Source organism: Thamnophis elegans, chromosome 2 (genome assembly GCF_009769535.1).
Source record: "Thamnophis elegans isolate rThaEle1 chromosome 2, rThaEle1.pri, whole genome shotgun sequence".
Taxonomy (NCBI): domain Eukaryota; kingdom Metazoa; phylum Chordata; class Lepidosauria; order Squamata; family Colubridae; genus Thamnophis; species Thamnophis elegans.
In genome coordinates, this window is record NC_045542.1 from 9,398,327 (window position 1) to 9,423,613 (window position 25,287).

Below are 25,287 nucleotides of genomic sequence, written 5' to 3' on the forward strand. Positions count from 1 at the left end.
AAAGAGTGTTTTATTTTAGCTCCACTGTACCGTTATCCCCATACACAAGATAAACTCCCTCCCTCTTTTATTCGGCAGGCTTTTGAGTTGGCAACTGGAGACTATCTCTTTGAACCTCACTCTGGAGAAGATTATACAAGGGACGAAGGTAGGGAACACCGGCCGGTTGAACTGAGGAGGGTGATGGGTGCGGAGCAGGCATGAAATGCTCCAGTCTTCGCTACCAATTCGGAACCAGGAGCATCATGTGTGCACTTGCTTCAGGAGTGCGCGGCACTTCGGTGCATGTGCAGAACCTCCTGCACAAGCGCAGAGCGTCCATGATGATATCTGGGCGGGTGGGCGGAGCCTCCTGCCGCCGCCACTGCGGGTTCACCCGAACCGGGGCGAACCAGCAGAATACCAGTTCTGGTGTGGAGTAGTGTTTCTCAATCTTGGCGCTTTTTAAGTCCTTAATGGACTTAACGGGAATTCTGGGAGTTAAAATTCACAAAACAACAAATTGTTAAAGATGAAAAACACCAGTGTGGGATGCTGCTGAAGATTTTCATGAAGCAAACTGGAACACTGGAGGGTTATGCTGAGAAAGCGACCGGACTGACCTTTTTTGGGGAAATCATGGTCACAATAGGGAATGCTGAGGAAACAATTTCAATTTGGAAAGGGAAAACCCATATCGCTTTGAATTAGGCAGGTAAAGAATTCTAGGGACACGTTAGTCCAAGATCACTCCACATTACTTATCCTTTACTGTTGTGGCCCGGCAGGAGCCGTTGGCCACCAGGTGGCGGCAGAGTATTGGATCAGAGGGAGTGTTCAGGGAAACACTTGGGAGTTGTTGCAGGATGCACCCCGTCGAAGGGTTACTCGACGGAAGGAACAACTGAGTACTTGCAGGAGATGATTGCGAGCAGCTATTGCTCATTGGGATCCTCTCCCGAGTATAAAGAGTCTGCTGGTGCCACGCCCTGGTGGCAGAAGTCAACGTTCCTGTTCTAGTGATTGTTCTTGTTCGCGTTCACAAACCGAGAGAAGCCAATTGGATAAGTGGTTTGAGATAAGAGAAGCCGGGTTTGCCTTTTGGTGTGAGTTATAGGACTTTCTGCCAGAGCTAATTATCTTTGTTTATTTGGGCTTGCAGCCAACAAGAGCTTGGACTGATTAAAAGAAACCTTTTTAGTTATGTGGTTTTTGGCTTTCATTCCTGGACGGAGAAGGGGGGTCAGAACACTTTACCATCTTCTTGGGTGAACCAGACCTCTTAGGAGTAGGTATGGTGGCAGCCATAGCTAAAAAGACCTATGCATACCTTCAGGTTATGTGCCAGTTGCACCCATTCCTGCACTGGGAGGCTCTACTCATTGTCACTCATGACCTCTGGGCTACTGCAATGTGCTGTTGTATGGGGTTGCCCTTGTGGAGTTTGGAAGCTTCAGCTGGTACAAAAAGCAGCCGGATGGGTTGCAAATGGTATCAGATATTCGGCACATGCAACACTACCGCTTTGGAGGCTGCATTGGTTTGCAGTGAGTTTCTGGGTGCAATTCAATGTGGTAGTTGTCACATTTAAAGCCCTTCATCGTTTAGGACCAGATTGTCTGAGGGAACATTTTTTCCCAGTTGTTTCTATTGTCCAATCTGGTCCAGCAGGATGGGCATGCTTTGGGTCCTGTCAGCCAAGGAATGCCGGGTGGCAGGAATCAAGAGTGGTCCCTTTTGTTGTGGCCCACCAGCAGCCAACGGAGCTGGCAGCAAGATTCGGACAGTGAGGAGGTTGGGGAGGAACCTGGGCCAGTCCTGGAGTCTGGGGAAGGCTCTGATGAGGGCTCTGTGTTGGAGGCAGAGAGGGGCCAAAGCCAGATGCCAGTTATCAGCTGCCTTCCGAGTCAGACATCAGTGAGGCAGACGAACAGCTGGAGCCTTTTCCCAGTGTGCACACGTGCAGAGTTACCAGACAAAGGCAACAACTAAAGAACAGGGGTCGACTTGGGAGTAAGGCGAGATGATGAATTGCCCCTCCCAGAGGAAATAAAAAGGAGCGAAAGGGGAGTGGAATTTGCAGGGGACAATTAATTAGTTCAATAATTGGTTAGTGACTCTCTGAGACTCCTTGCCAAGTTCTGCAGATATCGGCCTGTCAGCTTTCCAAGCAAGATAAGGTCTGTGACCGTAAATCCTCCTTTGAAAGACTTTGCCAGCTGTGAATGAGCAGAATAAAAGGGGTTTGTGGTTTTGTTTTTGGGGACAAGGAGTTTGTTTCATGCTCTTGGAAATCCTTGGTCAGAACACCTTTTCTGACGTAGCATCTGCCCTTTGGAACCCCCTCCTTCCAGAGATCAGGATGGCCCCCTATCCAACCCTGCTGGCCTTTTGGAAGGCCTTGAAGACCCAGCTATGTGCCTGGGTTAGGAGCCACAAATGTGTGAAGGGCACCATTTACTGGCTATGTTGACACCAATGTATTATAATATCTCTTGGCTGCTATTTGTATTTATTTTTTTGGTATTGTATTTTAACCATTCCAATTTTTTTTACGATTGTTCACGTCCCACTGGTTTGAGATGAGAGGCTATACAAATTGAATGAATAAATACTTCCTATTGCTACCAAAGAGAAAGTGCTTTACCTGACATTAATTCTTTTCTTTTGTCTTCAATACCCAGCCCAGTTACTCCAAGATGTAGAAATAGGAGGCCCTCTCTCGGGCTTATAAATCCCAGACTTCCCTGTATTCATAGCTTGTAGCAGAGTTGAGTGGCCCCCTCCAAATGGGGGCTCATGGCACTAATGCTTTCCTTCTTTCAGATCATATTGCCCACATTGTTGAATTACTTGGCGATATCCCACCACACTTTGCTCTTTCGGGGCGGTACTCGCGTGAGTACTTCAACCGGCGAGGTGAGTTGGAAAATGTAGCCTTTGGAGGGTGACCTTTTAGAGGAAATGTTGCTCCAATGCATGTGGGTTCAAAGTTTGTTTAAAGTAGGGGTAGTCAACCTTTTTATACCTACTCCACTTTTGAATCTCTGTTAGTAGTAAAATTTTCTAACCGCCCACCGGTTCCACAATAATGGTGATTTATAAAGTAGGGAAGTAACTTTACTCTATAAAATTTATAAAGCAGAGTTACAGCAAACCCCTACCGCCCACCATGAAAGCTGCAACGCCCACTAGTGGGCGGTAGGGACCAGGTTGACTACCACTGGTTTAAAGAAAGAGAGTTGAGAAAGATCAAATTCTTCTGAACAAAAAAATCAGGCACAGGATGAAGGTTGGAAAGACGTAAGCTTTCTGGGGAACCAGTACAAATAGTGGTCTGCCTGCTTGCAGTAAATTGTAGGAAGGTTGCAATGTTTACTGTGGTGAGATACAGAAGGAAGTTGCTTTCATGCAGAAGCAGCTTGTAAACCTTGATTATATGAACTTAGCCCAGGTGATAGAATTATGGTTTGTGGAAATACCATCCCCAATAAAAGATAAACTGGGATTTGAAAAAGACACCTATAACAATAGAAAAAGAAAGGGAGGGAAGGAAAGGAGAGGAGGAAGGAAGTAGAGAAGGGAGGGACGAAGGAAGGGAAAGGAGTGGAAGGTGGAATGGAGAGAAAGAGAAGGAGAGATAGTAGGAAAGGAAGAGTGGAGGAGAGGTAAGGGAAGAAGAAAGGTAAGGAGAGGTGGGTGGAAGGGAGAGAAAGAGAAGGAGAGAGGGTAGGAAGGAGAAGAAAGAGGTTAGGAGTAGGGGAGAGGGAAGGGAAGGAAGAAGGGGAAGTAGAGGAGTAAGGAAGGAAGTAGAGAAGGAAGGGAGGGAGAAAAGAAAAGAAAGAGAAAATAAGGTGGTGTTACAGCAGATGCTAGGGATCTGCTAGACAAAGCAACCCAAACTATATATTATAACCTTTTAAATGGAATAACAAAAAATATAAGAATGGCAAATAAAAAGAATAACTATGTGAATGTATACCTATAATTGTATGTAAGAGAATAAATGATAGTAAGAATATAAAGCATAATATAGGTAACAATATTTTGTTATAAATAGCTAAGTATAAATAAATAAAGAATTGTACATAAAAATGGATAACGAATAAGGAGATTATGAATGCAAGATAGAAATGTATAGAAGGGAAAACACTAACTGCAAAGAAACCGATACGGAACTGCTGTAGGATATATGATGGAACTTATTGTTCCTATGTTGTTTTAAGTTATGTGTCTGTTTCTATTGATGTGTTTATGTGTATAAAATAAAAAAAATTATATTAAAAAAGAGGCAACCCTCCAAAAAAAAAAAAAAGAATTATGGTTTTGCTATCTCTTGGAAGCCAGACAATTGGGTTAAGTAAACCGCAGTTCAATTAGCTGTGAATAATTGTTGTGTCAGCCAAGCCCTCGAGTCTGTCTTACTAAAAAGAACAGGGGGGGGACAGAGAATTGTTGGAGAACAGTGTCTGCAGATGGAATTGAAAAGAGAGATTTTTCTGCCCCAGCATTCAAGTCAAATTCAAATTGGGAACGAGACTCTTTATCTTTTCCACATAAAGAGGCTGTCTTCTATTTTGAGACTAAACTTGGTCTAGTTTTTGTTTTGCTTTTTTCTCATTATGAGAAAAAGGTTGCAATGTTTACTGTGGTGAGATCCAGAAGGAAGTTGCTTTCATGCAGAAGCAGCTTGTAAACCTTTATATCATGGCTGTATGTCAGTGTCTTCAATACACAACCATTCTCTATTGATGTTCTCTTGTATCTTACCTTGTACCCATATGGCCTTGTGAACTTAAAACATGCTAGGTTTGCTGCTGATCACTGTGTCATCACAGTATCTCAGCTGAGACCTTTCCAACTTTCCCATTCTGTTTGCCTGTCTTGCTAGGGGAACTACGTCACATAAAGAACCTGAAGCACTGGGGATTATACGAGGTCTTGGTGGAGAAATACGAGTGGCCTCTCGAACAAGCGGCCCAGTTCACGGACTTCCTGTTGCCCATGATGGAATACATCCCAGAGGACCGCGCTACAGCTGCCCAGTGCCTCGAGCATCCATGGCTAAACTCTTAGGGACAAACCTTGCTAAAACAAACTGATAAGAGGAAATAAGGGAATTCTGGCCCACGTGGCGTTTCCAGGCTCGTTGGTGTTAGCCCGCTTTCCTGGAGTGACGGATGTGGGGAAGAATGTTTACTTCTCTTGGTTCCACGATTGGAGACTCTGGCTGATCAAGCTGGAGTTCGTATGGCTGGACTGGAATCCCACGCATCAATTTATGGCTACTTCTGAAGCACAAATGAAAGATGACCAGGATTTCTTGCCCTTTTTTCTTTTGTTAGCATATGCCTTCTTGGTTGACAGTGGCCATCTTCTCTAGGTGCCATTGGAATAATGCTGTTTGACTGTTTTTTAACCAGTTCTGAGATTTTTTGCAGGTGTTTTTTTTTCTCTCTCTCTCCCTTTCAAGGTATAATGTTTAAAGGTTCCCACCCTTAAAAACCAAACGAGTGTGACAGAAAAGTAATTTGAGAGGAATGGGTACGTGTAAGGTGGATGGTGAGTTGGATGTACCTGAGTGTTGGAGCAAGAAGCTGGAAAGAGCTGCCAACTTTTTGTTGTTGTTGGAAGAAAATATACCCCCCTCCCTTACCTAAACTTCTATTTTAACTCCAGGAAAATGTGGCCTTTTTTTGAGCAACGATTTATACAGGTGAATGAAATTTTGTAGAGTTACATGATATTGATGTAGAAATTTAACAGTGGAAGCATGTGGCGGTATGAGAAGACTAATGGCAAAAGAAATGGAACTACATAAATAGCAAAGTGGGAGAGGAAGGATTCTTATTCCAGTGGGTTCTGAACACTTCGATAAAAGATTTCTGGCATTTTCTGGGAAGATTCTCTAAAGTTGCGATTAGCAGCTGAATAAACAGAAGGATGTCATAGTATCCCTCCTTCAATGAGCATTTACAGCCCCTTTCCATATTATTAGACTATAGCCCCCAATATGCATGCTTTTCACTAATCGGGTTGCCTATCTGCTCATCATTTGATATCTTGAGAAACCCAAAAAAACAGTTGTGATTGGGAATTTTTTTTTTGAAAGGGATGTAGTAAGAATTTTTTTAGCAGCCTGGTTTTTCTAATATGCCTTGTGATGTCCAATGTTGTTTTTACTTCTATGCTGTTTCATTTCCTTTAGCCCATTTTTTTTTGTATCCAACTTTTGAGACGGTTAGGAATAGAGAATAATCCCCGTTATCATTTGCAGGATTTGGGGGGGGGGGAGGGAGGGAGATCAAGCTAGCTGTATGTGTGCGGTTAGTGTGTTTTCTTGGCAGATGTTTGGGGTTGTTCACGTTGTTGTCCATCTTGGGCTGCTGTCACAACTCCTATTCTGATTTTCAATACATGCTACTTGCGATTAGCATTTTTTTTTCTTCTTCAAAGAACGGCTGCTCATAAAAAAGCTTTGAGCCAGATGAGCAAAATGATTGAAGCTACTTTGTGCCTTTACAATGGATTCTACCTATTGTTTGCTGGATGCACTGAATAGGGAAGGGAAGAAAAGTGGGAGCTGTTACATATAAAGTCTCCCCCTCCCCTCTTCCACTTCCAAATGTCCTGGGAAAGGAATGCAAAAGAAATAAAAGACCTGGAGCCAGGAGTAAAGCCAACATCTTTTCCTTTTCCTAGAGATACTCCTTTGGAGCTAAGCTGGAGTTCCTGTTTCTGTGGAAACTGGATTCATCTCCCTTGAATCTGGCGTCTCTGGTGTGAAGCTGGGACTAAAAGATGTGGTTCTGATTCCCTTGAACACTCCAGTCTCAACCTGGGGCAGTGGGTGGGCAACATCTGGGTGAAAATATTGTTTATACCAAAGTTGTGTTGCCCCAGAACCAAACCCAATGAAAGCGAGACAACTGTTTTCTTGCACTGTTACCTCTCTAATGAGAAGCCATGGCCTTGATTTAGAGGTGCCCCATGTGTGCCAGTGTTGGGGGGTGGGGGGAGGGAAAGTACGCGTGTTTTGAATGCTGTGCTGTTACAGGGATTGAATTAAAAAAAAAACTTTTTTTCATTAAAATATTTGCAATAACTTTTGAATCTTCCTTTCTTGTGGACCCTTTGTAACAGGGATGGGAACAGAAATGGGCCAATTTGCACAGAAGTTGAAGCTAGCAGTTTTGACAACACTTCCAAACTGGTTCCTGCTCAACTACCCCAAATCTATTTTAAAAATCCATGCTTTCTGCAGCAGGAATATTACTTTTCTTTTAAATGAGAACAGCTCATTGCGTCAAAATTGAAACAGGAAGACTCAGAGTACCATGGCTCCTTTGAATCTCCATTCTGCCAACATTATTGTGACCAGAGTTGTAATAATATGACTTATCATAAAAAAGGAAGAAAATTGGTAATAATGAAAGAAAAAAGAGAAAGAAAAGGCATACAAAGGAAATAAGGTGGGACCAACCCTACAGTTTTAAGAATTTCTAATTTAAAGCATGGCAATGTAATAGCAATAGCAATAGCAGTTAGACTTATATACCGCTTCATAGGGCTTTCAGCGCTCTCTAAGCGGTTTACAGAGTCAGCATATCGCCCCTAACAACAATCCGGGTCCTCATTTCACCCACCTCGGAAGGATGGAAGGCTGAGTCAACCTTGAGCCGGTGAGATTAGAACCGCGGAACTGCAGGTAACAGTCAGCTGAAGTGGCCTGCAGTCCTGCACGCTAACCACTGCGCCATCTCGGCTCCTCTAACAAGAGTTAGGCAAATTAGAAAATCTATGTTATTCATATGTTGGGGGGGATGCATTGTAATAAGTGTGAGCTTTTATTTTCTAAATCAAAATAATTATAGTTTTTGTGTCGTCTGATTGTATAAAAACGATGAAGGTCAACATTCATAGATTCAAAGATAACAACAGCAATGCCATTTTTGCAATGTTTCTCACATCATTCCCCGTTCTTAACTGAATAGCCAGTCCTGGTTCTGGCTACTGTTCTCCAGACCTTGGTTTTCAGGATACTTCAGCATTCGTTTTATTTCAAGTCACTCCATTTTATTTTTACTGTTACGATTTTCTGTCAACCAGACTAAAAACAAGAGTCCAGAAAACCTCTCTGTTTACATTTATTATCTCCAGTTCAGGGAGCTGGGTGAGAAACATTAACTTACGCGCTATATACAGAAGGAGGATACTTGAATAGTTCGAAATGAAAAGGTCTGTACCATTCGTAAGAGTTGCTCCTTTGTTTTTACTGAAGGAAAAGAATGGGTGTCTGCTGTAGCTGGGGCAGCTTCGGCCTTCAGCTTCATTTACTATTTAAACAAAAAGCAAATGTAATAATATTATTAGTTAGTGTCTTTCAGTACAGAATCAGGCTATGTTGCTAAATTGCTACACTGCAAAAAACCAAAAATCTAGGGCCAGGCAAGTGACATTTCAATCTGATCTTACCTACAATGACCTCTTCTAAATTGTGGCACGACAAAACCGCGCTCGTCAAAATAGCGGTGGTAAAACCGTGTCGCTAAAGCCGCGACGTCATCACCGCGCGTCATCACTGCCGTGACAACAGCGCGGCGGCAGAAAGCCGATTTAAATTAAGGTAAAGGTTAGGATTAGGTTTAGGGGTTAGGTTTAGGGTTAGGTTTAGGGTGCTGAGTGCTTCGGAAGGCGCGGATTTGCCCTCCGCCCTTATGTCAGCGCGGTAAGGTCGCATTTCCTTTAGCGATTCGGACGGCGCGGATTAGCACTCGAGCTTATGTCTCCGCAGATAAGGGCTTCGCGGTATTGTGGTGGAACCCTTCTAAATGATATCTTGGCTTTTATTATGGGCAAAACAATTTAAAAAGAAAATCTAGAATATTTTTTCCCATCTGGCATCCTCCCATTGACTTGGACCAGTCCCCAAACTTTCTCCCATAGAAAATTGATGGGTATTAAACCTACGTGACCAATGCCATATTGGAGAAGGGCTACAACCCTCTGTTGCGTATTATCCCTTTCCCCCTTTGCTTTAGAAATAATCCTCGGCTTGAGTTGTGCCTGATTTTACAATCTTTTCTGCCGTCTTTGTTAAGCAAATTATGACAATGATTGAACCAATCTGGCTTACACCCCATCCCCGACTTTGCCTGTTGGAAGCCCCCTGGGAAGGTCATCAACAGTGATCATGTGACCTCGGGATGCTGCAATCATCGTAAATACACAAGTTTTCAAGTGCCCAAATTTTGATCACGATGACGGCAGGGAGACTGCAATGGACATGAGAAGGAGAATCAGAAATACCGTTTTTTGAGCACCCTCATAACTTGGCTTGTTAAACAAATGGTGACAAGTCAAGGACTGCCTGTACATCTAATTCCTACTAAAAAATAAATGCAGCTGTGTCCATGGGTCTGGCATGCCCTGTAGCCCAAGCGTGCAATTAATTCACTGCAACCAGCCCCAGCCCCCAATCTGAAAACTTCCTTCTGTTCTCTTACCTGTGCCAGGTGAGACTTAGGCTGGCTCATCTGCTTCATAATTGATTGAACGGCTGCTGAGGTGGTGCCCTGGCCCCCAATATCTGGCGTGTGGGTCTAAAGAGAAGAAAATACAGAACTGCACTAAGCCAGCCTCACTCTCAACTGCACTGCAGCAGTAGATGTCCCACAATTAGTTGAAGTGCTGAACATCTGGCCTTTTGCAACTATAGTTCCTGAGCAGAGGTGGCATAAGTGAGGATCTTACCAAGTTAAATACAATTAAACTTTTATACAGAAAATGAAATGTTATGGTGAGGGCACTGCAATACTCTTGTCAACTCTTGGATAAATTCAAATGTATAAAGAATGAGTTTTATCTGACATGCGTCCATCATTAACCTTAAGCACAGTAAACCCAAGATGGGAGGGGGAACCCTTCCGTAGGTTTTGGGGGTGCTCCCCCTCCAACCTGGAGAATTGGGCAGGGCAAACTTCTCTCCATTTGAATTTACATTCTTTTCTTATTTTGACTTTCTGTTGTACCCAATGGGATCAGTGTGAATTACATCATTGACAGCTGGGACGTTTGATGTACAGGCCCATAACTTTGCAGAGGAAGTCAAGAAACCGAGACTGGGACACCCTGTGTATCCCATAGCTGTTTCTGGTATTTTATTTTTTTTATTCCTCTCCAACGTCAAAATTCTGTTATTGGAGAAGGACCAGTTGCAATTCTTTCCATTGTTGCAGATCAAAGCCTTTTTAGGATAGTTTTCACTCTCTATTCTTGGAGAGCATCACAAAAAAGATGGCTCTATAATACTAATCCTAACAATCCAGCTTTCTACTCATAAAAATGGTTCATCTTTCTTCTGTGTGTGTGTGTGTGTGTCCATGTGTGTGTACCTCAAAGTCAGTGTTAACTTCTGGCAACTGTGAACAACTCCCAGCAGTTTTCCTGGCAAGATTTCAGAAGTGTGTTGCCACTGCCTGCCTCTTAAGGCTGGGAGAGAGCGATTGGCCCAAGGTCACCCACTACACCGAACTGGCTTTCATCTACAATACATCTGTTTTAGTTGAGTTCTTCTGTGAATTTCTCCCTAGGCAAATATTAAGAGCAACTTTACTCCATTCTGGAATAGGAAAACATCTTGTTTCTACTCTCTCCAGCATGTTGTGTAATATAGTATTTTATTATGGCAATACACCCAAATAGATTCCATCCAGTATCAAGAAATTCATTTCCACTTTTCCAAGAGATTCTAAGGACACTCGTGGTCCCTAAAGTCCAACTAACTAGATCTTTTTTTAAATTAAAAAAAAACACCCTTTATTACTTCCCATTAGCTTGATCAAAGACAGTCCAGGATCAGAATAAGAGCAACTCACTTCCGCGTCATCCATGGCGGTAAAGACTGCCTTGCGGATCACGGACGCGTAGCTGTGCAATCTGCAATGGATGACAGATCTTTCTTAAGAACAGCAACCCAAACCAGCCTTTTTTTCCCCATCCCCAATATAGCAATAGCAATAGCAGTTAGACTTATATACCGCTTCATAGGGCTTTCAGCCCTAAGCGGTTTACAGAGTCAGCATATCGCCCCCAGAGTCCGGGTCCTCATTTCACCCACCTCGGAAGGATGGAAGGCTGAGTCAACCCTGAGCCGGTGAGATTTGAACAGCCGAACTGCAGTCAGCTGAAGTAGCCTGCAGGGCTGCACCTTGGCTCTATATGATGGCAGCTGCTTCTAGGGATTGTTCGTTCATTTCGATCCCACCTTTCCTTTTTTAGGAACCCCTTCAGTATATTCTGAGCCTTCATTTAACCCTCCGACCACATACCTGAGATGATCCAGCATCATACAGCTGGCAAGGAGCATTGCCGTGGGGTTCGCAATGTTCTTGCCTGCGATGCTTTTGCCGGTATTGCGTGTGGCCTGTGGAGAAATGGGGAGATAAAAGGAAAACCTAAGGGACGATTCCAGTAATATCCCAAGACATCCACAACCTTTTGGGTGCTACGTCCCACAATAATTGTAGGGGGTCGTTCTTGACATAACCACAATTGGGACAGGAATTTATGTTGCTAATCAAGGTAATTAAAGAGATTGTGCATGATTTTACGAACTTTTTTTTTTTGCTGCAGTTTTCAAGTAAATCGTCATTAAGTACCGTATTTTTTGCTCCGTTAAGACATATTCCCCCCCCCCCCAAAAAAAAGTGGGTGGAAATGTCTGCGCGGCTTATGGAGTGAATACGGGAGACGGGCAGCAGCAGTGAACAGTGGCAGCAATCCCCGCTGCCTGGGACAGCTGGTTGGCAGTATTCTGTGTGGCCGACCAACCGCTGAACAGGTGCTCAGCGGTGAAGGCTCCAGCGTTCCCGGAGGAGGCAGCAGACACGGAGGAGAAAGTAACGGCAGCGTTTCCAGTCAGCCAGCCAGCCCACTGATCAGCGGGGCTATAGGAGTCCGGGATCCAGCTGTCGCTCAGCTGACCAGTGGTGGGTGCAAATGGAGCGGAGCCTGACAAGCCACTCATTGGTGGGATTCAAATAAGTTAACAGCCGGTTCTCTGCCCTAATGACCATCTCGGTAGGTGGGGCTCGGTGGTCATGTGACTGGGTGGGCTTGGCCAACTCAAGGTCACTCAGGTCGATGGGCGCTTCGCCTTAGCTGTTACAATGTCATAAGGATTAACTGAGATCCGGACCCTTACTACCCTCCCGGCCTTCCGCAAAGCCACCAAGTCCTGGCTGTTCCAGCAGGCTGGGGGGGAGCTGAGAAGCATCTACCTCCACGGAAATTGTGAATGTTGGTTTTGTTTTTAATATGTTGTCTTTGTCTCGTTCCCCCCCTTTCCCTTGTCTTTTGTGAGCCGCCCGGAGTCCTCCAGGAGTGGGCAGCATACAAGACAAACAAACAAACAAACAAATAAATAAATAAATAAATAAATAATAAAATAAAATAAATAAATAATAAAATAAATAAATAAATAAATAACTGGAGAGGCAGTTTCTGTAAGCAGGGCAATAAAGATTAGGCTAGAAACAACACCAGAATGTTTCCTTCCTGCCTTCCTTACAGGATTAGCCCTGCAAAATGGGAAAAAACAAAAGGAGATTTCTTCCAACAATCGGTTCTCTGAACTACTTAGAAAGTTAACAACCGGTTCTCCGAATAGGTGCGAACTGGCTGAATCCCACCACTGAAGCTACTGCTGGGGCTGCAATAACATGCTGAAGCTAACCAGGCTGTTTGCTGTTTGCTGCAAGGATGCTAGCTGGACGTACAGAACTGCAGAATTCTCTCTGGGAGGCAGAGACAGATTTTTTTTTTTTCTAGTTTTCCTCCCCTAAACCTAGGTGCGTCTTATGGGCGAGCATCTTATGGAGCGAAAAATACAGCTTCCACAATTGACTTGGCTTGTCAGAAGCTGGCTGGCTGCCAATTACATGACCTCAGAATGCAGCGACATTATAAATACATGCCAGCTGTCAAGTGCACAAAAATGATCACAACTGGGGATGCTGCGACAATCGTTAAGTGCAAGGCATTTTTTTTCAGCACCATTGTAACTCTAGAGGATTGCTTAACAAATGGCTGTAAGCTGAGAACTATCTTTATCAAAGAACCTGGGTCTTGCCATGACAGAAATAAAAGAAGACCCCCTTTTTTTCCCCCAAGGAAGACATATTTAAGGCATTCTGTCAGGTTAACGGGTTGCGAAAAGATAAAGAATTGGAACTCAAATGGTTTAACTAGTCTTTACCAACTCTGATTTACTGCTAATTTTCAGAATTCAAAAGTATTGCGGCAATAGCACTTGAAACAGGTTCTGCTGTAGGTTTTCAAAGCACAAACTAGTCACGGCATTATTAACTGAAAGGCAAGGCAAGAAGCTGCTGTAAAACCTCTGCTGCTTGATAAGCAGCAGTGAGAAGCGAGAGAAATGGAAGAGTGGGCATCTTGCTTCTGGCAGCAGCTTGCAAAGTCGCATGCGAGCGAAACCTACAGGTAGATTAAGTGCAAGAAAGAGAAGGCTTGAGGACTGTGATACTCACTTAACAGCCGCAGTAGGAAAAAAACTATTCTATTGTTCTTTTCCTCTTTACAGCATCAACCAGCAAAGAACCAAACTACCGAAAGAGCAGGGGTGGGTTTCAACCGGTTCGCGGCGGTCCCCGCGAACCGGTTGGTCGGCGAACCTGGAAGTACCGTATATACTCGAGTATAGGCCGACCCGAATATAAGCCGAGGCACCTAATTTTACCACAAAAAACTGGAAAAGTTATTGACTCGAGTATAAGCCTAGGGTGGGAAATGCAGCAGCTACCGGTAAATTTCAAAAATAAAAATAGATACCAATAATGTTTTTGAATATTTATTTCAAAGAAAAACAGTAAACTAGCGGTGTATTCAATGAAATACTTCACTCACCTCATGATGCTAATGTCCCTCTGTGATGATGATGTCCCGTGCAGCCGCGGGAGCGATGTCCCGCCTCCTATGACACACGGCACAGTGATTCCTATCATTGGATCACTGTACCAGAGGAGGTGGGACATCGCTATGTGGCTGCTTGCCATAACAAGGAGGAGGTGGGACATCGTTGCAGAGCGGCAGGAGGGGGAGGAAGGGGAATCGTAAGACAGCCCTGCATTACATTAGAACGTGAGGAGGGGGGATGGTGCGGTGCGCGCTGCGCGGCAAACTGACACAGAGGGAGGGGAAACTCACAGGGGCACTGGGCCATTCACGAGTGTCACCCAGCGGCATGGCCCCGCCCCTTTTTCTCCTCCATTTTGGGCAAATTTTTCACTGACTCGAGTATAAGCCGAGGCGGCTTTTTTCAGCTTATACTCGAGTATATACAGTAAGTAACTTCCGGGAACGGCAAAGGGCCCACCCGCCCGCCCGCGCTCCTTACCGGTCTTTGAAGGCTTCTGCACTTCCACGCAGGCGCATGGCACATACAGCGCCTGCGTGATTCTCCGCAAGCAGCTGGATGACACATACAGCTCCCGCGTGAGTCTCCGCGAGCAGCTGGAGCATCGCGCAGGCGCTAAGACGCATGCATGAAATGTGCACGAGGATGCCGCCGGCCCCGTTCCAACCGAACCGGTTGGAACGGGATTAGCAACCCACCCCTGCGAAAGAGCCTTTTGCTGCTTGCAAAGCTCGGTCACCTCCAGATGGAGGAAAAGTTCCTCCGGCCTGATCAACCAGGAGGTGTTTGAACCATGTCAATGAGCCTGTATCCCGCAGGCTCCTCATGCATTTCACCAATGTTATGCCTCCAGTAGTTGGGAAATATTGCAATGGTGGATTGAAAGGTATCTTCCCGTTTCCTTACTGTTTATCATGACTGAGTTGTGATTTGGAGAGCCACCCCTCTCAAAAACGTAGCCATCTCACACGCCTTACCGTTTCAAAAACTGCATAGTCACGGCCATAATTGGCTCCTGGGACTAGGCCTGGACCGCCAACCAATCCAGCGCAGACATTGTTGACAATATTGCCATAGAGGTTAGGCATAACCATGACGTCAAACTGCTGTGGGCGGGAAACCAGCTGGAGATTTTAAAAAAAAGCAGTGAGTTATCCCAGTATTCATAACATGCTTTTTTCTCTCTCTCTTACCCACCCCTGAGGAGACACGGGGTGATTTCTTTGCATCTAAACTGAAAGTATGCATAAAGACCTATAATTAAAATCATTTCTGTCCACCATATAAAAAGTGCAAATCCTAATCAAGAAATATGATTACAGATTGCTAAATTCAGTCCCACGAACTTCGAAGCAGACTCAATGAATCTGCTTGGAAATCTGGAAAACTCTTGTTACTTAGGTTCCACCACAAAACCATGCTCGACTAAATCGCGCCCGACTAAACCGCGTCACTGACGTCATCAACAGGGTGACAACAGCGTGGAGACAGAAGCACGCTGTAAACCCTAAACCTAAAATTAACCCCTAAACCTAAACCTAACCCCCCTAAACCTAATCCTAAACCTAATCCTAAACCTAACCCTTAACCTAACCCTAAACCTAACCCTAACCCTTAACCTAACCCTAAACCTAACCCTAACCCTTAACCGAACCCTTAACCGAACCCTAAACCTAACTCTAACCCTTAACCTAACCCTAAACCTAACCCTAAAGCTAACCCTAAACCTAACCCTTACCTTAAGTTGAATCGGCTTGCTTTCAAAGCGCTATTTAAAGCACCCTTCTTTCTCCGCGCTGGCTGTTGTCGCCCTGTTGATGACGTCAGCGAAGCGGTTTAATTGGGCGCGGCTTAGTCGAGCGCGATTTTGACGGGTCACGGTTACTTAAATTAATCTAAGGGACAACATGGCCCGAGGGCCTTACTCAGTGTAAAGCAGCTTCCTACCGCCGCAGCTGGACCTGAAAACTAAACCAACATGACGGTACCTGCATGGTGGTATTGTCAACAATCATGCTCTCAAAGGTGATGTTTGGGTAGCCGGATGCCACCTCTTTGCAACACTGCAGGAACAAACCGTCACCCAGTTTCCTTTAGGGGAGGAAAAGAGGAACAAGTGAGCCACAGCAAATGGTTGGTCTCCAGCAAAAACAACAGAGGCAATGAGAGCTTCAGAAAAAGAGTTAAGAAGGTTTGTGGAGCAAGAAAAAACACAAAGAGAAAAGGCCAGACTCTCCACCCCACAGCACAAGAAAATAACTATCCTAAACCTGAAGAGTCTATATGGGGAAAGTAGAGGTACCATATCTGACAGTACTTGCCACAGAGCCTGGTTACTATTAGCAATAGCAATAGCAGTTAGACTTATATACCGCTTCATAGGGCTTTCAGCCCTCTCTAAGCGGTTTACAGAGTCAGCATATTGCCCCCAACAACAATCCGGGTCCTCATTTTACCCACCTCGGAAGGATGGAAGGCTGAGTCAATCCTGAGCCGGTGAGATTTGAACAGCCGAACTGCTGAACTGCAGTCAGCTGAAGTAGCCTGCAGTGCTGCATTTAACCACTGGGCCACCTCGGCTCTATTAGGCTACAGAATGTTCTACATACAATTCACACCTCGCACTAAGTCACAATGTTTGTGATGGGTTAAATAAAGTCAGCCCACTATGGTTTATTCAACAAATCAGTTAACCCAATTAAGGACTGCTGTGCTATGTCAACTCGGTTCTTAATCTTCCAACTTACATAATATTGGCCTTGTGGACAGCTGTCACTTTCTTACGACCAGCTTCGTGTGCCAACCTGAAAGCATATTCAGCAATGCGCAGCGACTTGGTCTTTGTGATGATCTTGAGGCTCTCCACCACGCCAGAGACGCTCTGTGGAAAGGGCATGATCAGTGCTCCTGGGTTCCACCACTGGCCATGCGCAAGCAGGCTCTGGTGTCGACAGGGCAAGAAAACTCAAATCCAGACAAGAGAACCATTTCATACAAGATCTTGGCTTGTGATTCCCTTATACCTATACAATCTTTGCAAGTACCTTGTCTTGCCTTAAAGGTAGAAAAAGATACGTAGTAGGATAAGTCTCTGGACTGCCAACAAACAGCTCCTAATAAAGAAGACTCTCAGTCCACGAGTTTCTGACTCTGCAGGCTGACCTTTGACATGCCAACATCGTAAAGACACTTAGTTCTATAGTCTTCTGTTCTGACCACCAAAGCACTCAGAGCCAAAGATACTTTACGGAATTTATTCACAGACAGGTCATTGGCAGCAAACCAGCAGATAAGCCTTGGCAGCAATCTAGCACAGACAAGCCTTGGCAGCACTCCAGCCTGCCAAGCTAACACCACAGTTCTCCAACATTAGTTAATGCGTTGACTTCTGCAAAAGGGGCGTGTGCACAATCATTCCTTTTATAGTCTGGAGAGGAGCCTAATTACCACCAGCTGAGTGCAATTACCTCCTGTAACTGCGTAACTGTTCTTTACGCCTATTAGCTCGCCGGTGCCGGGCATTTAGGAACAACTCCCTTGGCTCCTCCCCACTGCTGACGTCCAGATTACACTCCCGTGTCTCCTCCCCACTGGTCCAAGGCTCAGGCGCCTCCTGGTGGCCAACCAGCCTCTCTGCGCCCTGCTCGGAGTCGGAACCCTGTCCAGGGTCCTCCACATCCTCCAAAGCCGACTCATAGGGCCCCTCGCTGTTGGAGTCTGGTGGCAGCTCCAACGGCTCCTGTTGGGCCACAACAGTCTTCCATACAGCACTATCACCATTCCCTTACCTTCCTCAGTGCAGCAAAGCCAACAAATATACAATTGTAGGACAGAGATTTAAACCGCCCCCCCACATGCAAATGAGGTTGAGGCTAGCAGCAAACGTGGAAAGAGAAACGAACACCGTGAGCTTCCTGTATAAAAGAGCACCTCATGTTCTAGGCTGCTGTATTCCCCCTCTGTGTTCTCCCGGACAATGAGGATGTCGATGTCCTGGTGCCTGGTTGCCACACCTCGAAGGCTCTTGCAATGAATCACATTGGCAAAGAGATCCAAAGTAGTACTGTGGAAATAGAAAAGGCAAGCTCGCACAGTGGAGAGTCACTGCTTTTCAGCTGCTTAAGAAAGCACCAGGAACTACAGTATGTAGCCTTATGAAATAAACTCCTAAGGACATAAAAGACCGCTTCTATAGAGAAAACACTCCAGGAGTTCTTCCTTCTAAAAATACACAGATCAAACAATTCAGATAATCCCATTATTTCAAGCTTGGAACCTTAATAGCTGCAATATCTGAATTTATGAACTTAAACCTTATACTACCAGCACCGTCTACATAAGAGACACCACAATCTTCCTAAGAAAACTGAAATTCTTTGGCAATCTTCTTGGCAACACTATTTTAGCTATCATGGATATTGAAACTCTATATACAACCGTCATTTGCAAACATGGGCTTCAAGCCGTCAGGAGCAGCATCAGTGATGGCCATTTCCCACGGAAGAGAGCATTGCAGACGATGACATCTACAGTGGCTTATCAGATCAAATTGAATTACTTATGAGTAGCGGTTGTCTGGAGTAGAAGAGGGTGATTTCATGACGTTTCCCTTTTCCAGAGAGATTTTGTCAGCCGGAATTTACTTTCTAACTGCCAATCTCACCATTGTGCCATCTTTGTTCCTTCAGAGACACGTAATATGCCATGAATTTTCACCAGTAATAGTTTGTATTTCTTTTTATCTACTTAACTGTAACATTTAAATAAAAATATATTAAAAAAAAGAAAAGAAAGCACCAGGAGAAATGCAGCCTGCAAAGGAAACAGGCTATGTCCCTCTTCTTCAATCTAGCTGATCAGCCTTGAACCCCCAACCTGAACATGCTATCAGGACTGCTGCTTCTGGCTGTCTAATTCTAGACCTCAGACAGACTTCTGTTGCTATTGGAGCAACAGATACGCCTGTCTGTCTGCCTGAAAGAGAACGTTTGTGCAGGTCTGGCTTAACTAGTTCCAAAACAGTCATTTTAAGTTGACGTTTTGTCTTACCGCAATATGTTGTTCCGGGACTTGTGGGAAGGTGGCAGGTTATGGTTTGTCTCGATGTTTCCTATAAAGATCAGGAAAAGAAAATGAATAAAAAGCTCTGGCTTTTTGAGCAACAAACATAAGTTACCGAGAAACGCACTCCAAGAAATGCATTTATAGAATCGCTTTTTGGTGTTCATACCTTTTTAAGAAATGATTTAAAAACTCTTCCAATTAGATTTGGCGACCACAGTGATTCTTTATTCTCACTGTAAGATTCAGGGCACCGGAGGAGATACTGTTTCCACCTCTATTTCAAACTCCATTAACTTCTCATATCTCAGCAATACAATTCTGTTGTGGCCCAGCAGGAGTCGTTGGAGCTGCCACCAGACTCCGACAGCGAGGGGCCCTATGAGTCTGCTCTGGAGGACCCTGGACAGGGTTCCGACTCCGAGCAGGGCGCAGAGAGGCTGGTTGGCCACCAGGAGGCGCCTGAGCCTTGGACCAGGGGGGGGGGGAGACAAGGGAGAGTGATCCGGAGGTCAGCAGTGAGTTGTTCCTGGAGGCCCAGCACCTAAGAGCTGATAGGCGTCAGGAACAGTTGCCCAGTTACAGGAGATAATTACACTCAGCTGGTGGTCATTAGGCTCCTCTCAAGACTATAAGAGGAATGCTTGTGCACACGCCCCGTTGCAGGAGTCAACGCATTGACTAAAAGTTGGAGAACTGTGGTGTTAGCTTGGCAGGCTGGATTGCTGCCAAGGCTTGTCTGTGCTGGTTTGCTGCCAAGGACCTGCCTGTCTTTTAATAAATTCCTTAAAATATCTTTGGCTCGGTGTGCTTTGGTGTGGGACGAGGGGGGCTCAGAACACAATTCTATCTCTGTACTCTATAAACACTGGCTTTTTTCCATTTTTGTGTTTTAGCCCTTCCAACTCCAAGATTATCTATGTGAGACAAAAGACCACCATTACCTTTGAGAGCCACACGGTTACGGCGGATAGCCATGATAGCATTTTGTATGTCAATTTCAGATGCCGCAGAGCTCACTAGAACTTCCTCAAAGTCCACAGGGACACAGGCATGCCTATGGCAGAGAAAGAGAGAAATATGGGCCAAACATCCCAGAGAAAATGGAAACCTCCAGCATTAGCAGGGTGAGTGATCAGAGTTAGGCTGACTTTGTTTTAGGCACAGCTCCAGAAAGGTGGAAAAGAAAGAAACCATACCGGAACAATTCTCTGACATGAAGCATGAGCTCTGGCCCAATCCCATCTCCTGGGATCATGGTCACAGTATGGCGACCTCCATACTTGGCTGGGGGAGGCTACAAAGAGAGAGAAAGAGAGAGAGAAGGGATGATTTCAAGCAATCCAATCGTTCATAGTCTTCTCAAAGAATCTGCATGATTGAGCATTATCATCATTATCAATCCATCAAAAAAAAATGGGGGGTAATCAAAGCTTTTCCTGTGGTTATCCATTGCAGAGGGGACGGACCAGTGGTAGGATTCAGCCAGTTCACACCTATTTGTGAGAACCGGTTGGTAACTTTCTAAGTAGCTCAGAGAACCGATTGTTGGAAGAAATCTCCTTTTGTTTTTTCCCGATTACAGGGCTAATCCTGTAAGGAAGGCAGGAAGGAGACATTCTGGTGTTGTTTCTAGCCTAATCTTTATTGACCTGCTTATAGAAACTGCCTCTCCGGTTAACCCTTATTCCGTTGTAACAGCTAAGGCCCATCGACCTGAGTGACCTTGAGTTGGCCATGCCCACCCAGTCACATGACCACCGAGCCCCACCTACCCAGATGGTCATTAGGTCAGAGAACCGGTTGTTAAATTATTTGAATCTCACCACTGGGACGGACAGACAATTCAATGAGACAAAGAAGCTTGTGCACTATCTGGTACTCTGGACAGAGCAGGATATGCTTGGGAGACGAAGTATGAGACAGGTTTGGGCTTTGAAAAGGAATCAGACCAGAAACAAGGAATGATATAATCTGTTTAGAGTTAGCCTAGCAAAGAGGAGTTAAAGCTCAAATGAAAGATGACACTAACTTTTTTTAAAAAGTTTATCTTAGAATATCTTTGTTAAAGATTTACACCCTGTATTGGTTCTGGGAAGTCGGGGGGAGGGAAGGTTGGGGGGGTTAGGTGTGGAGCGGGAGGGAGGTAAATATTTGTAAAAGTTTGTTTTTTCAAAATTTTCAATTAAAAAAAAAAAAGGAATCAGACCCAACCTCTGTGCTATATTTGGATTCCTGGGAGAAACCCACATAGAAAAGCATAGGAAAAGATTTTTGACAATGGACCTCTGCCATCAGGTCTGAACCAGCAACAGCATTTTTAATAAAAATATAAAATTAACCATTTCCTTTGTCCAGGATTTTCCAGGATAGGGATTTACAATTCTCTTAGATATTCAGCAACTAAAGAAGACAGCCTTTAGCCCTTGGCCAGTTCTTTTAATTTTTCCATGTAAAGATGAGGTAGGAAAATTACTTACAATACTCTGTTGCTGTAGATGATGTGACAGGAACAGCCCAAGGTGGAAGAGAGAGAAAAGAAAAATGCCTACTTTAATATTGAAAAATGTAAAATTAAGCATCATAGCAACTGTGAATCATTTTGCTACTATCGTTTTTGCATTACCTTTCCAAAACAGTCTCTCTCCTAAGTAAAAACATTATAAAATATATTCATAAAATACTGAATTCAGACAAAGCATTTACAATTTTTATGTCCTAAAATAAACCATAACAAACCGCAGGGTTTTATTTCAGGAAGCAATATCACTCGGGATTGCAGAGATATCCAAGTTTCATTCAAAGACAAAAGGGACCATGAAAGATTGACTTTAAGTGAAAAAAGAATTAAATAAGCACCTTTAAAAAAAATGAAAGATTGGGAAAATCTTTTAGAGTATTGTTCATTATTTGTTCTTGCTAATTAATTTAGGTATCATATTACATGATTGGGCAATTTGAGAAAGATTCCTACTATACATATTTCTAATGCCTAACAGTTCTTAAAAAACCCTCTAAAAATATTGAATATGTAGTTTTTAACTTTGAATGAAGAGGAGGATTTTCATTCAATATTGAAAACCACATTCCTTATGGTCCAGTGCAACATGATATTTACACAGGTCCCAGCCTGACCATCTAAAACAATTGCTATGGAACCTGTTCCAACATATTGGGGAATGCTGTAACATGGAACAGAGTATGGTTTTTCACAACAAAATCTTTCTACAGTAAAGATGCATAAATTATACATACTGATGCAATATTTCTGCGACTGCCATCTATTATAGCCTGCACCTGAGAGACAAACAGAAATAACAGCATAGGTAAGAGAACACATTTGAGAATCTAGAAGTCTGTGATTCTTAAGAGGGAAACAAGATCTGAATATATTCACACCAGTGATTTACAGAAAATCAAATTGGGACAACCAGAACAATCACACATACTTTGTTCAAATTCAAATTACATAAAAGCACACAAAAACGTTTAAGGATGCAGTTCTAAACTTGAACATAGTTCCATTAATAGGATTTACCCACAAGCTAACAGGAATAATTTGACATTGGCCCTAAGCCTGTTGCTGAAACCTCACCCCACTGATAATAGTGAGAAGTAAAATGAAATGAACAGCCATTCCTGCAGAGAATTCTCTTTCTCTATTGCAACAACACTGCTAGCAAATCAGTGGTTTTTAAGCACTGTTGAGTACAGATAGTCCTCAATTTAAAACTACAATCTAGCCCTTTTTTTTTTTTTTTTGCTAAGCAAGACAGTTAAGTGAATTTTGCCCCATTTTAAGACTTTTCTTTTGTTAAGTGAATGACTGCAGTTGATAAATTAGTAATCCGGTTGTTCATTGAACCTGGCTTCCCCATTGATTTTGCTTCTTAGAAGGTCACAAAAGGTGATCACATGACCCAGGGACACTGTAACCATCATAAATATCAGTCTGTTGCCCAGTGCCTGAAGTTTAATCGGGTGACCGTGCAGATGCTGTAATGGTTGTTAAGGGTGAAAAATGGTCATAAATCGTTTTTCAGTGCTGCTGTAATTTTGAACAGTCACTAAATGAACTGTAGTTAAGTCAAGGACATAATTACACCCAACAGCCCCATGTAACAGAGCAAATGGTGAGAAACACTTGGGGCTAATTTTCTACCTCTTCTTTACATTTTTGCTATACAATCAGAAAAGTCAGGCAGTAGGAAAAGGAGTGGATGCCCTCCAGTGACGTGCAGTGAGGTTTATGGCTGGTGAGGCAAAAAGAAAAAGAGAGGCTTTTAGCCAACCCCGACGCTATGTCTGACATAGACGGGGGGCGGCCAAAAGCTGCCCCGACACAGAGAAAGAAAGCTGGCGGGCTGCCCTCCCTGCCTCTCCTACCCCCTTCCCTCTCAGTGAAGAAACAAACAAACACACACACACACACACAAATTACTTACAATTACTTACAAATTACATTAATTTTGAATTCCTCCCCCTCCCTCCGACCCACATACCTTTTCCAGCTGTTTCACAATCACAGAGGATTTCAACTCTGCTCTTGCCTGCCATCATGAAAATGTAAAAGGAAAAAGGCAAGAGCTGCTAAGGTCAGGCTGGGTTAGCTGCTGCCAGAGTCCCCAATGGATGACTCTGCTTTACTGTTTTAAAAAGCCTCTAAAAGTGCCCTCTACAGGAGGAGGCAAGAGAACCACGTGCCTCATCTACATAAGGAATTTTTCGGCTTTTAACCCTTGCTTAACTCTGCTCGAGTGATCATAAAGTCAGACTAAATGAGGCACGTAGTTCTCCCGCCTCCTCCTGTAGAGGGCACTTTTTTAGAGGCTTTTTTAAACAGTAAAGCAGAGTCGTCCATTGGGGACTCTGGCAGCAACTACCTCAGCCTCTTTCCTTTTACATTTTTTCTTTTTTTCATGATGACAGTGGTGAGGCTGTGCCTCCCCTGACTGCACGTCACTGATGCCCTCTGTTTTGTATGACAGAACGTAAGAAGTTTATGTGGAAAAGCTTCTGCATAAAGTATGCAAATACAGGTAAATATATTCTAAATTCTTTGTGATGGCACTCAAGGTATAAAAACCCTTGTCTATAACAGCTACAATTTCTCCCTCCACCCCCACTTATTTCTAGGTTTTCAAAACCAAAGCACAGAGAAATTAGGGATTATTATTAACCAGATCATTGCTTCCAATATGAAAAATAAAATAGGATACTGTTCAGATGTTTTACAGCAACATATCATTTAAAAGAGCAGGGAGTTCCCAATGACTTTGAGCAGCTGTGTGCAAAAATAGCCAGAATCAATTTCATCTATTTCTAATAAATCAGCAAGGCCTTCCCTACGACTATCCAGGGTTTAACAATAACAAATGGCTTTTTTTTTTCATTTAAATTAAATTAAATGAAGAAAATGAAGAAATCTTAGGTTTAGGTTTATTCGATTTATATGCCGCCCTTCTTCCAAGGACTCAGGGCGGCGTACAACATTAAAAGAAACACATAATACAAAAGTTAAAAAGAAATCTTGGGTAAGTTGCAGTTAAAAATTGTGTTCTCAAACAGAATTCTAGTTCCAGAACCTGTTCTCAAGAAGCACCTCCTTTATTTAAAGACCTTTTTTTTCCCACCTGGGAAAAAAAAAATCTGAATCCGTTTTTTTGCAAACCAACCAACTTGAATTGCACACGTTGTCTTCGCCATCCAATTTTGCAAAATAACTCAGGTTTATTCCACTTGTCCAATCAAAGAGCAATTAATTCCATCCACTCCATCTAAATCGCCTCTTTGGGAAATGCCCCTAACAAGACCTCCGACCAATGCAAAAGCCTCTTTCTCCGTTTGCACCGCCTATCAGGCTCACCCCAACCAATCAGAAAAGTCGCAGCCGGTTTTCCCCATTTCCCCCTTGAACAAACCGAAGGGTCCTTGTTTCATTTCGCATCCCGTAAACTCGAGGTTAAAACCGTCTTTAATAAACCTCTCACCGATCGAGGTACCAGCAGAGTCGGCCTCCAAAGCTGCCTAGTTGTGGTCAAAACCACCGAAACTGCCATCCTTCAGTCTCCTTCGGAGAGACCAGCACGGAGTGTATAAGACGAGGCAGGCACCGCGAGATTTAAGATAAAATCCCGCGCGAGTGATCGCGCGAACCTTATCCTCCACATGTGTGTGTGGGGGGGGGGGAAGACTCTATGGTCTTTGCGACCATAGAGCTAGAAATATTTCCCCTTATATTCTCATTCAATTGCGAATTGACTTTTTCATTCCTATTACAGTATTCTGGAATATGGCCGTTGACGTTATAT

At 43.8% G+C, this 25,287-nt stretch overlaps 2 protein-coding genes across 2 annotated transcripts in view; one reads left to right on the forward strand and one right to left on the reverse strand.

The window, feature by feature from the left end:
* SRPK3 (SRSF protein kinase 3) overlaps positions 1 to 7,092 on the forward strand; it is a 51,101-nt gene extending 44,009 nt beyond the window's left edge. Inside the window, exons 14-16 of the mRNA XM_032210651.1 lie at positions 79 to 148; positions 2,806 to 2,898; positions 4,871 to 7,092. Of these exons, the coding sequence (XP_032066542.1) occupies positions 79 to 148; positions 2,806 to 2,898; positions 4,871 to 5,055 (348 nt within the window). The 3' untranslated portion in view covers positions 5,056 to 7,092. The remainder of the gene's footprint in view (positions 1 to 78; positions 149 to 2,805; positions 2,899 to 4,870) is intronic.
* Positions 7,093 to 7,807: 715 nt separating this feature from the next.
* Positions 7,808 to 25,109, reverse strand: IDH3G (isocitrate dehydrogenase (NAD(+)) 3 non-catalytic subunit gamma). Its single transcript, XM_032211553.1, has 14 exons — positions 24,967 to 25,109; positions 22,232 to 22,273; positions 21,457 to 21,468; positions 20,176 to 20,273; positions 19,921 to 20,033; positions 18,965 to 19,025; positions 17,846 to 17,978; positions 16,663 to 16,796; positions 15,904 to 16,006; positions 14,893 to 15,039; positions 11,310 to 11,404; positions 10,857 to 10,917; positions 9,486 to 9,581; positions 7,808 to 8,315 (listed from the first exon to the last, which is right to left on the reverse strand). The coding sequence occupies exons 1-14, from the start codon at positions 25,033 to 25,035 to the stop codon at positions 8,313 to 8,315; spliced, it is 1,167 nt and encodes a 388-aa protein (XP_032067444.1). The 5' UTR covers positions 25,036 to 25,109; the 3' UTR covers positions 7,808 to 8,312.
* Positions 25,110 to 25,287: the final 178 nt, after the last annotated feature.